The sequence below is a fragment of the Acyrthosiphon pisum genome, chromosome A1, assembly GCF_005508785.2.
Source record: "Acyrthosiphon pisum isolate AL4f chromosome A1, pea_aphid_22Mar2018_4r6ur, whole genome shotgun sequence".
Lineage (NCBI taxonomy): Eukaryota > Metazoa > Arthropoda > Insecta > Hemiptera > Aphididae > Acyrthosiphon > Acyrthosiphon pisum.
In genome coordinates this window covers 40713760-40726672 of record NC_042494.1, presented here as the reverse complement: position 1 = coordinate 40726672, position 12913 = coordinate 40713760, and the positions used below count along the sequence as shown (strand labels likewise).

General features: G+C 25.4%; 1 protein-coding gene and 1 long non-coding RNA gene across 3 annotated transcripts in view; both read right to left on the bottom strand.

The window, feature by feature from the left end:
- Positions 1 to 985: 985 nt before the first annotated feature.
- Positions 986 to 12913, bottom strand: part of LOC100161122 (transcriptional protein SWT1) — a 43652-nt gene continuing 31724 nt past the window's right edge. For both annotated transcript variants that reach the window (XM_029487070.1, XM_029487071.1), the window contains exons 10-16: positions 5137 to 5216; positions 3735 to 3951; positions 3499 to 3620; positions 1628 to 1782; positions 1424 to 1567; positions 1215 to 1355; positions 986 to 1149 (exon numbers count right to left, since the gene is read on the bottom strand). In XM_029487070.1, coding sequence (XP_029342930.1) covers positions 1068 to 1149; positions 1215 to 1355; positions 1424 to 1567; positions 1628 to 1782; positions 3499 to 3620; positions 3735 to 3951; positions 5137 to 5216 — 941 coding nt within the window. In that variant the 3' untranslated portion in view covers positions 986 to 1067. The remainder of the gene's footprint in view (positions 1150 to 1214; positions 1356 to 1423; positions 1568 to 1627; positions 1783 to 3498; positions 3621 to 3734; positions 3952 to 5136; positions 5217 to 12913) is intronic.
- Positions 5714 to 11443, bottom strand: LOC115033711. Its single transcript, XR_003839013.1, has 2 exons — positions 10239 to 11443; positions 5714 to 6605 (listed from the first exon to the last, which is right to left on the bottom strand). It is a non-coding gene; the product is annotated as an uncharacterized LOC115033711 (long non-coding RNA).

Below are 12913 nucleotides of genomic sequence, written 5' to 3'. Positions count from 1 at the left end.
AAACCGGCCCTGCGTGCGAGAGCCCTCCGTACCGCTACGATTGACTTGCATGGACGCCGCACACACAATAATAATAATTTAAGACTAACACATAGATCTCAGGTGGCGATGACGAGATTAGAAATTACCTAAACGATTCTCCTTAAATCAATGCTATTATAGCAAAGCCCCCTAAGGGAATTGGAAGCGGCGTATTTATTTCACTTTTAGACCTAAATGCCTGACAAGTGACAAGATTACGCATACTTAAAATAATCAGATTTCTAATTCTGCAAAAAGATTTGACTTTATCAACCTTTTTTTCTAGGTTATTTTGGAAATCGATTTTTGATATTTTTTTTTAAAAAACTGTTCTTAAAATAAATCTTAGTTTTTAATTTTTAGACTTGCCTACTTAAGTGTCTTTTTTAAGAAAGTTAAACAGTTATTCAAAAATCGACTTCCACAAAAACCTAGAAAAAAAGTCGATCAATTCAAATGTTTTTACAGAATTGAAATCCGATAATTTTGAGTTGACGTATTTGTCAGGCTTTTAGGTCTAGATTGATTAAAATTAGTTTCTCGTTGGAACAAAATATATTATTTCATCAAATGTAATGACTTGTGCATGTGGGTGCAAACCGCTAGTTGTTTCCCGGAAATTATAATGAATATCCCACCATTGTTGAATATCAAAATATGCGGGTAGTAGTTGGTGGTGCGGTGGAGTCCAGCCTGGACACTCACTAACCTCACCTAACCAATATACATATAAATATATTATATACCTATAGGCATTGATTAAGCCTTAGGCTGTTATGTTTTCTCGGCACCATATTATATACCTATAGACATTGATTAAGCCTTCTGCCTTAGGCTTTTAGGTCAGCAGTAACGCTTTTGTTGCGATTTATTGTTAAATGTGAGAATAAATTAATAATTAACATGATGAGTACCTATGACAATACTTCTACAGCAATAAATAAAAATCATACAAACAAAAATTAAAAAAAACTTAAATTTATTTCAGTTATAAAAAGTTGATACATCAGTAAGTATCAACTTATTAAATTAGTAAATATATAATATTAAGAGTTAATGGTAGTAATCAAATTTTTCATGGCTGCCAAATTATTTTGAAAGGATAACAAAATATGAAAAAACGAATTTCTGAAATACAGTTTTAAATTATTTAACAGAAAATATTAAAACTAGGTATTTTTTCTAATACATACTTATTTTTCAGGAAACAATAATCAATGACGTTTTGTTTGTTTAAGTTTACAGAGTCGTCATTGAATTCAGTAATTGCTTTTAAAAACGCATCAATAATTATTTGAGATTTCAGTATTTCTTCAGTTTTTAATACATTTATTCTGAAATTTATTATTTTATTTAACTATCTTAATAACACTTAAGTTGTATAAATTATTTAGGTACTTACTTAAGCATAATTTTGATAATATTTGATAATTTAGAGCAATAGTCTTTAATTCTCTCATCAACATTTATTGTTTTAGGAACACCACATTTTAGTTCATTTTCAGACCAGTCGCGTTTAAATCCATTATCATTATAAACACACGAGCTATAAAAATCAAATGATTCTGTTAAGGTACGAAAATGATTATTAATATACATTATTTACCAAAATGTATCAACTTCTTTTGAAATATTATGCAAAATGTTGTCAATATTAAGATCATTATCGTTTGAAATGCTTAAATGACTTAATGGATAAAATAACTTATTATCACATTGTGTGGTACAATCTAGTTGCTGTTTTAAATATCTTCTAGCTTTCTGAAATTCAGTTATACATTTTAACACAAATATACTATTATACCAATGTAATAAAATCATTGGTGATTAAAATGTGAATATAATATATTTATTGAAAATAAACTCTCATAAAGTTAAGCAAACAGAGCAATCAATGAAGTACAAAGTAATAATAGCTATCATAGCTTAAAAAGTAAGTATGCAACTGAATACAAATACATGATATTTTATATCTATATAATGTTGTAGTCAATTTCAACTATCTTCAAATAAGACACTACAATATTAACAAATACACAGTCTGTGTAGTTGTACTATATGTATACAGCATTTAAGGTTTAAACTTTAAATGTAAATTAAAAATATATAAGCATTTAAGAAAAAGAAATGTCGCAAGGAAAAAAAAAATGGAATCAAATATTAATAAGAACTAAGCGTTTTAAGTGAAACTAATAACTATAAGCTCTATAATTACATAAATAAATATTACAAAAATGATTGAAAAATTAATTAAGTAAATATAACTTAGATATAATATAAGGTTGGGCAAGTTAAAGACTTTTTTTTAACCCCGCTAATTAAGTTAATATGCACCAATAACAAAAAGTTAAAAGTTAATTTAACTATAGGTTAATACAGTTAAGATAAAAAAAAGTTAATTTGTTTATACAACGCTAGCATACTTAATTTTTTCCAAAACTAAATTATAGACTATAGGTGTTTATACTTTATACAGTATTTCCATATAAGTTAGATTCGAATGATATAAATTTTTAACTTTAAACAATTCACAGTAAATATTTTTTGACATGAAAATGAAATAGACTAAAATAAAAAAATATAATAAAATCAAAAAAAAAAAATAAATGTACGTAACTTTCTTTTAAAATGAAAAATTATTTCGTTAATTTCATGTTAATTAAAAAAAACAAATTTAGTAAGTTAACAGTTAAGTTAATGAAAAGCCAAAAGTAACTAGTTAAGTTAAAAAGATTACTCATGCTGTAATACCTCTGCTGGGAGGCCTCTACAGTCTGTTTAATCTGCCTTTTCATTTTTATCTTTATTTTAACCTATATTTACCATCAATTGTTCTTATTGTTCTCTTTTTGTAACAGATTGAATAAAAACTTATGAACCAAAAAAAAAAAAATTTAAAAATGTAAAATAAAATAAACTTTACTTTAACTTTTTAACTCATTAATGCCCAGCCTTGTATATATGATATAATAATTAGTTTTTGTAAGATCATCATTATACTTTAATTTTTAACCATACAATTTATACATTAAGGAGTTAAATGTCTTCATTTTCTCCATTGTAATTATTGTAAGTGCTCAAAACATTTAAATTAATTAAAAGCTTATCAATCAATACATTTATACAAGTTGTATGCATATTTTATAGTTTATACCTAGTAACATAGAGCTACCTCATGCGCAAACTTAATACATACTGGTTAGTGGTTGATGAAACAATTGTCTTAATTATTGTGGACGGATTAGCAGAAACGAACAAAATAAAACTGACATTGTTTTGGAATATATTATCATAATTTTCACTGTTATTCAATAGAAGTTCCCAATGGTGATCAAACAAATAATCCGATAAATATAAATTTTATAATAACAATGAAAGTCTAGTTTTAAATGTTATTTAAAGAAACAGCTGATTAAGAGAAATTAAATATTTTATGAGACAATTTTAGTTAAGACTTAAGATAATAGGGAATCTTACCATCAAATCATATAAAAGAACATCAGTAATATGATAATATTCATAAGGTAAAGCAATTATAGTTTCTGTAGAATACTTGAGAAAATTGTAAAACTCAGTCCAACTAAGGCTAATTTCAGGTGCTAATAAAAAAAACAAAATTAATAGCTTGAATAATGTTATTCATACTTAATATTTAAGCTCACTCAATTATAAATAAAATGTTATGCATACAATTTAAATGTAGTTTAACTTACAGGTTTGTTTAAGGTCATTAAAAAAATATTCCATACAATCCAATTGTTTTTTGGGGGCTTTAAGTAATTGATGAGGTGCAATGATATTCCAGTGGTCTTTTAACTTCACTAATAATTGAGTTAAACTGAATGGTTTTGACAGTGAGTATATTTCCCACCATAATTTTTGTGTAAGAATTGAATATTTATTATTAAGACGCACAGCACATTTTAAGACCTGTTGAATAAAAACAACAACTAATTTATAACAAGAAACATGGATAAAAAATAAGAACATTTTTCAGAAATAAGATTGATTCTTTAAACCATTGTATTTATCTTAAATACATGTCGTAAAAAGTATTGCAGAAATAATATCATCTGGTAAGTACAATATATTTTAACAAATTTTTTGTGAAGCAGTTTTAATTTTATCTATTAAAATAGGAATAAATGATAATTTATAGCAAACATAACATTAGAATTGATTGTTATATTACACAGAATTATGTTTAGACATGACTTCTATTTTTTACTACTAGGATTTGTGTGAAGATGTAGACTTACTAGAATCGATCATCAAGTAATATTTGTAGAAAGTTTGCATCACCTCATTCTCAATGTTGAACTTTTTTTCAATTAAGTATTTTTGGTAGAGGCTATGGGGAATAAGATTTAAATAAAATGTAAATCATAAGCGGAAATTTGGTGAAATTACTGGGAGGGGTGAGCCTATAATGCTCAATAAACCTATAGGTGCTAAGCAATTATTAATTACAAGACCAACTTACAACATTTTACAAACTAAATAATTTAACCATACAAAAGTACAAAAACAATTAGCTGCTTACTTTTTATAAGAATTCTAAACAGAAATTATTAATTAAATTAATTAATTGGATCAGAACTAATTTAATATCTTCTAAAATTGTTTATGACAATAATTAGTTAAAAATAGAATATTATTACATATTTTAATCGAAATTTTGACGGCACAACCCAGGATGACCGCTAATAAAGACTGTCAAAGGTTATTATTAAAATCAAAATGTATGGTCGTTATATCAAATTATTAGATATTTAGGCACCCAGGGGGGCTAAGACCTGTACTTAATACTTACTCCCCTCAAGCCTATCCAACGATTTCTGCCTATGATGCAAACTTTTCTGTGGAAAATGGAAAATGCAACTTAAGTAAATAAGGCGAATGTAGAAGTAAGTACAGAGGTAATACATAGTGTACATTGTTCCCTAATTTAAAGTTCAAATTATGGTGTAGGAGCAAACAAATGATGTTAATGCAGTTTTGAAGAAATATAAGTGTTCATTGAAAATGTTAATACATATTATTTAAGGGTCAACTGATAAGCGTTTTATAATATAAGATGTTTTAAATGAGTATTTAAAATATTATTATACTTACCCTTACTATAATATGTTCCAAATAAGGTTCAAATTTCATAATTGAATTGTTTTCAATTATTGGATAATTTTTAACAGCCTCTAAAATATAATAGTATTTTAAAATTAAGAAAAATAAAAAACACTTGTCTACTAAAAATAAAAGTTATTTTTATCACTATTTAATTGAATAATTTTATTTTCTAATTACATTTACATACCCATATTTATAACTTAAGGCTTTTGTTTCAGAAGCAATAATGAGAACCAAAATCAAAAGTAAGAATTACATTGTTTTGCACTAAATCAAAATCTATCAACTTGTATAATATACCTAATTTCTTACGCATTATCCTTTAGCATCATATATTTTACTTGATGCGAGTGTTTAACGTATCCTTTAATAATTTATTGGTATTGGGTATTACATTTACATTAAAGGCTTCCTAGCAACTATTTGCACTATAAAAGCTTAAAGCTGATTTCATAGCTGAAGTATTGACATAAATTAATAAAGTATTTAAATATAGAGTAATAGCATTAAACAAATAAAGATGTGTTACAAACCTCTGATAAATATTTAAGACAAAATAAAATTCTTATATATACAGATTTAATTTTATTCAAATTAAAAATAAAGTAATTCGGCAATACATTGTTTTACAGTTAATTTCAGTCGATAAGTAAATCTTATATTTTTAAAATAATAATTTTATAAAAATAATTAAATATAATGATCATCACTTAAATTACAATTATAACAAATGTACTACTTGTTTTAGTAGATAAATTTAATAGTCATTTTATTTTTACAAAACAAAAAATTTAAATTTAAGCCATATAATGTCTACATTTATTTGTATAATATATATAATATAAAAACACATCACATACACGACATTAAGTATTTAAGCATATTAGGGAAAATAATAACCTTAACTTACCCAACACTGATGAACATGTTTTTATAAAATATACATTATTCAAATTAATAATACATATATAATATTATTGGACTAGTAATTATTATTAATTACATGAAGAAAAAACCATAAACAATATTAAAACCAATCTTTTTAAATTATTATTAATATAAAATGGTGGTCATTTGTATGTTAGACATCTATTAAAAAAAAAAAAAAAAACAATGTGTCTATTTGAAATAATTTTAATAATACACATACCAATATGTAAGTATCTATGAATCAGTATGACAATATATTTATTATTTATAAAAAAAAGGAAAACATAATTATAACTTTGATAGTATAATTATATTTAAATTAAATTAAATTCCTTATCAAGAAAATATATACATTTATTTGAATTATTAAAATATTTTTAAATTTTAGGATTATATTAATCCATAATATTTAATTAAGAGACATTTTTTTTGGTAAAATATGTGATTTACCAAAAGGCACCATACATTTTGTGTATAACCTTCCACTTGTAATTTGATGAAGATGCGTCAAGTATGAAGGAAACCTCCTGAAAAAATCCGAATGACAATTTTTTTGAATGATAATATAATAATTCAAAATGAAAATTTAATGATAAATTTAAACATATTTTTTTATTTGTTAGTTAGTCAATTATCTGTAATAACCTAACCTAACCTAACACTATGTTGTTTATTAAAATTGGGAAATATATTATTAGTAAGTCAACTTGTATACAGATTAAAGAACAATGAGTAATTTTAATTACACGTAAATATTATAGAATGGAAATATAACGTGTGTAACCGTTGGGACAATGTTGGGGGTTATTGTATGAAGCCAAAATGTTTGTATCATCTGTGTATAGATGCATCAAGTGATGTATGAAGAGATTTTGAAGTGTCTTTCACAAAAACAGAGTATAGAAAGGAGCTAAATTGATTCATAGGGACATCGGGCAAGTATTGTGAAATTTACTAAATAGCTTGATGCTCGAACTGAAAAAGTATGGGTTTCAGTGGTTTAATGGTGTCTATAATTTCAGAGTGAGCTACACAAATTATAAGAGTTAGAATAATTTGAATGAGTTCTATGGGATGTTGTGTGGTTTAAAAACACCAACAAGGTGATCGAATAAAATATTGGCTTTAACAAATAATTGGACTTGAAAAAAAAGGAGATGATTGTCTATGATAAGTATATTTTTTGCTGGCCTATTATAGGAACAAGTTATTAGTTGAAAGATTGAATGAGACAAGCTAAAAGATTTCGGATAAACCTGAGATAACTTGTGTTTTTATGATTTTTGCAGCTATGTTTAGTTTTTTTTTTTATTTTAAATAGTTGAATTGTACTTTGTCTATAGGGATATGTAAATAATTTCTACATTCAACAAGTAGGTGTTTAACATGAACAGAAATGTAAGTATTATTTAAAAATGAAAAGTGTTTGTTGTGGCGGCTAGAAAATTATATTAATTGAAGAGGTATGTATGGTGTCAATGTCAAGAGTGGTTTTAAATTTATTTTTTCAGTTATTGGTCTTATACATTTTAGCCAAATAATATTACTCTGCCAGAACTCAGGAGTTAATTTAATATTTTTGGCACTTAGCACTTTGCACAAGATAAATTGGGAGATCATCTAAATTTGTTAAATTTGCATTAAGATTATTTGGTAGTATTTTAATAGCAAATATATCAAGAATGTCAGGAAGTCTGTTGCTGTGGGAGGGTCAGCAAGTAAATGCAGATACTTAACTGAGTAATTTCTAGATGATAAGAAAGTTTTAAGTGCTCAGCCTTAGGTATTGGTAGAACCATTTCGAGTTAAGGATGTTAGGAAATAGTAATAAGGCAGACAACTAAGAAATTATTAATTTATTAAATATTTTAAAATATTAATTAATAAATCATTGTATATTATGTCTTCTAGTAAAATAAGTAAAAGGAATAAATTGTATGAAATAAACAAAAAATAATTTTATTATGCTCTATGAATTCAAAGTAATATCAATATTTTATTATTCTTAAGTTTTTAAATTTAAATTTGAATAAAATGTTGTTTAGTTGTGTGAATGTGGTAATTGCTGTATGTATATTTATTAAAAAAATATATACTAAGTTTTAATAACCATAAAAAAGAAATAAACCTATTTTATATCGGGTTGCAATCGGGATATGAAAAAAAAAAAGGTCACTTTGGACTAAAATCGGGTGATCCTATAACATTTATTACTTACATTAACACAAGAGATTCATGCATGGCTTGAAACTGGTTTTTGGAAGACTAGGTAGTTATAATCGATTACAACATAGATTTTTAGTTTTCTAACAGAACTTTCAACATGTACATATTTGTATATTATCACTAGATATAGATAGCGTAATATAGCTAGGAATATCTTATTGTGAAAAAAAAAAAAATTCTAACACAGTAACTGTTACCAATACCAAAACCGAAACCATTTAAATTTATACTTTCGATAGAGTGTGGTCGTACAAAAAGACATTTAGTATTTACAAGTAAATTAAAATGTTTACAATTCTTGATAGATTCTTAAAAAACAATATATGTAAAATGTTTGAATTTAAATATGGGCATCATTGCTTAAAAAATGCTCTAAAGAATTGCTAAAACATGCTGGAAAAACAAGCATTAAAATTATTAAAAATGCAGATTTTAAAAAAATAGGTTAGATAATGAAAAATATGTTTACAATATTTATTATTACACAACGTTCCTAATAACTGAACAGTAAAACAGTAAATACTTAAATACATATTATATTAAATAAACAAACCAGGTACCGAGTATTGGTTGAGTAACAATGTCTGCCAAAACCGAGTCTCGGGTACAGGTGGAGTAAAAATTTACATAAATTGACAACAATATTATTTATAATCAGTACAGCTGTGCGTGGTAACTCTATTTTTAAATTGTTATCGGTAAACGTAACGAATGATTATCATTTATAACCATAACAATAATTAATAAATCTTGGAAATATTCTATTTCTACTTTTTACTACAGCGCAATAATACAATATACTATTATAAATATACAAAATATTTCCGTTTGGTCGATTGCGGGCACACATTTTTTAATTATTATTAAATTTATCAGTAAGCCAGGTACTGGGTATATTCCAGGGAAAAAATATAGCCTTACACCAGTACTGTCCAAGTCAACTTTTAATAAAATGCAGGGTAACGAGTATTGGTCGGGTACTGAATATGATATCGGGTACCCGGTAAGGACTCGTTGGCCAGGTACACGGAACACCTCTAGTAATTATTTTGAAGTAGAAAAGGAGTGGTAAAAATTCTATTAAAAATAATGTTAGGCCAAGTAAAAATTGGCCAAAGAAATTACTGTAAACAAGAATAAGAATCAAAAAATGTATTTTCAATGCCCAAACCGCAAAAAAGTTTCAAATACTGTTATATTATACTATATCGGAAACCATAACTAAATGGTTTCAAAAACAGTTTTCAAAACCAAACATGCACATGAGCATTTATAAATTGTAACATCTTATATATCTACCCGATAACTTGCATAACAATTTAAGTATTATAAAAAAGCCAAATTTGTACTTTAGATAATGTTCTTAACATTAAGTTGAATAATAGATCAATTTACTCTAATAATAAAGCTAATAACATAAGATTAGTTCAGCTGAACAACATTTTATATGTTCTAGAAACTATGGTAGATTTATATTAAGCAATTTGTTGAAAAATTTACGATTTTTGTTATTTAACCCATTCACGGCTCCAGACGTACTATTACGTCCAAAACACACCATTCACTGCTCCAGATGTACTATTACATCACTGTACTTTATAATATTCTAATTTTCCGGTAACAATACAAGTTTTGGAAACCACGGTTCATATTATTTTAAATTTAAATAATAGTTCATATTATAGATCTCAAAATTAAAATATTAAAACAAATTAAAAAAAAAAACATTAAATATTTTTTTACGTAGCATATACCGGTTGCAGTGAATAAATAGTATAGCAATGAATGGGTTAGGAAATATCAAATATAATACAAAACTAGGTAGCGGTGTCATATGCTATCTACGTAATAAATGTTATCTACACATTTTAATACATAATGTTGTATGCTATCTACGTATAAATTATGTCATATAATTATATAAAAAATCTTACTTTGTTTTAACCCAGAGCACTTCATAAATAAATGAAGATTGCCAATAAATGTTCTCAATTAAAGTTGAAAAGTAATTTTCATCATTAAAAAATATTTCGAAAATATTTGTTGTATTTATGGAGCACCACCACTCTTTTTTAAGCTATCTTTCCAACAAATTAGTAGAACCGTGCGATTTTATACCATATTTCACCTTTATATGTTGCCAATAATATTCCATTGTTTAAGTTTCAGCTCCTGTTTGTGCATCAATGAAATTAATTTTATGATTTACGGTATTGTGGGTATAGCCATGATCTTTTAAGCTACTGAAAGCTTTCAATTCATCTGAGAAGATGGTCATCCCTGGGTAAATTTCTCTTTGAATAATTGGAAACAAAGTGGCTCAGTCTCTTTTTTTGAACGATAAACAATCGACGTTATACTATATTATCATGTCTACCACACATTCCAAACACCCACGGTCCCTGTACGCGTAAACCGTAAATTTGATTGGTTATTTCAGTATCAAAGCTGGTACATTCTGATTCCACAATTTCTTCTCTAGGTTGACAATTCCTAGGTGTAGACGACCAATTATATCGAAATAGGTGAAAAACAGTTTTTTTTTTATGAATTGACAGATAATTTTAACAACCGTGTTTTTGGCAACGCAAGTATTTTGATTTCAAAAGTTACCCATCGGAATATTGGATTGCTGCTATTTTTATAACATTCCTTGAGAACGCCACCACAAACTTCATTGTTGACCTTATTGATTTTTTCACAAAATTCTAGTTTAGGTAATACACCTTTTTGTTTTAAAAAATGCACACAATTATCATCGGTATAAATCATATGTCTATATAAATTACTAATTGAACTTTTGAACTTATATTGAATAACAAATACAAATGCCAAACACACAAGAATAGTTCACAGATACAACTAATTAATGAAACCTCTAGGTCTAACCTTGTAGAAAGTAGATAAATATTATTTGTAGATAGCATACGACATTAGTATTTATTGAGTTGATAGCATACGATACCACTACCCAAAACTATAAGTGATCGAAATTAAATACAATGAAATCATAAACTATTATACAATTGTGAATTGCTTACAAATTTAGATATTTGTATTGCTTATTAGTAAAAGGTATTGTATTATGCAATACACAAGGAGATTCTTTTAAAGATAAACTCATTTTCTCAAAAGGTATTTATGAGTCATGGAAATATTATTATTATTATTATTATTTATTTTAAGATTTTTACTTTTTAAATTTTAAATTTTAAATTCTGATTCCCAAAGCAGAAAATCTTTTAGAGAATTTAAATACATAAAAGTTGAATTTCAAATGAGTAGTTAATAGTAGATCAATATAAATTATAACTTTAAAGTGTTTAAAGTTTGGATGAACGTATTAGTGAACCAGCATTTTGCAGGATATCCCAGCCACTGCATTCAATTTATCTTTACTTTAAATATACATTCAAAATTAAAAAAAAAAAAAAATGTTAATAATAGTAAAAAGATATAATGTTTTTATACTTAATTTTTGAGAAAATAAGTATTTACCTTATATTAAAAGAATTTTCTTGTAATGTATGAGCAAATCCATGAATATATCAGTATAGAGTATAATATACAAGGTATTCAAATGGATTGTTAATTACAAACAAGTTAATTTACTGACAAAAATCTACCAAGTAACAACCTAATTTGGCAGTAACTTATAAGGCTATAGAGGATTTGATATCACTGATGTTCTTAATGCATACTATAATAAATACTATATTTAATATACTAGATGGAGATTACAAATATGGATATCAGTCTCTAAGAAAATCTTTAATAAAATAAACTATAATTCATCAATATATTTTATCATTCAAACTTAAATTGAAATATAAATATAAATGTTAGTTACTAAGTATTTTAAAATTACATTGTGCGATTTTAATTTAAAAAAAAGAATATTAATAATTATTTTGAACAGCAAAAAATAGAAAATTCTGAATATAACAAAATGAGATATTATTATGTACCCATTCTAATAATCTTATTAAATGTTGAATATTATATAATAAGTTAATGAATATAAAACTTATTTATTAATTATTTGTGTAGTAAGATACCATAGTTAAATTATTTTGGATATACATTTATAATTTGAATAGGTACTATACGTAGTTAATAGTAAATGTGAAAATATATTAAAATAGATTAAATTAATTTGTAATACAAATTTTTTTATTAATACTAAAATAATAAAGTTTTTGATCATGGTTCTCAAATATTTTTCTTCTATTTATATTTAATATCAAGTTAACGTAAGTAATATAAATTTAATTCTGATTGTAAAATTATAATCGAAATTGTTTTATAAGTAAAAATTAAACAGTTAAGCCCTGGAAATTAGAATTAAATTGCATAATTCACTATGAAAATAATAATCATAATATAATAAAATTTTAAAATTGAAACGCTTTAATTTTTTCCAGGCAAACAAATCAATATTTTTATCAATGTTCTATGAATATATTTAGTTGAGCCATACCATTTTCACTAAAAGAATTTCTCAAACATTTTATGGAGTAAAGAAGCTTTTATCAGCTTAAGCTGTTGTTACAGATAAAATTGAGTAATTTTTAATAATCTTTTAAGAGGACGTGATTCCGGCATGTGT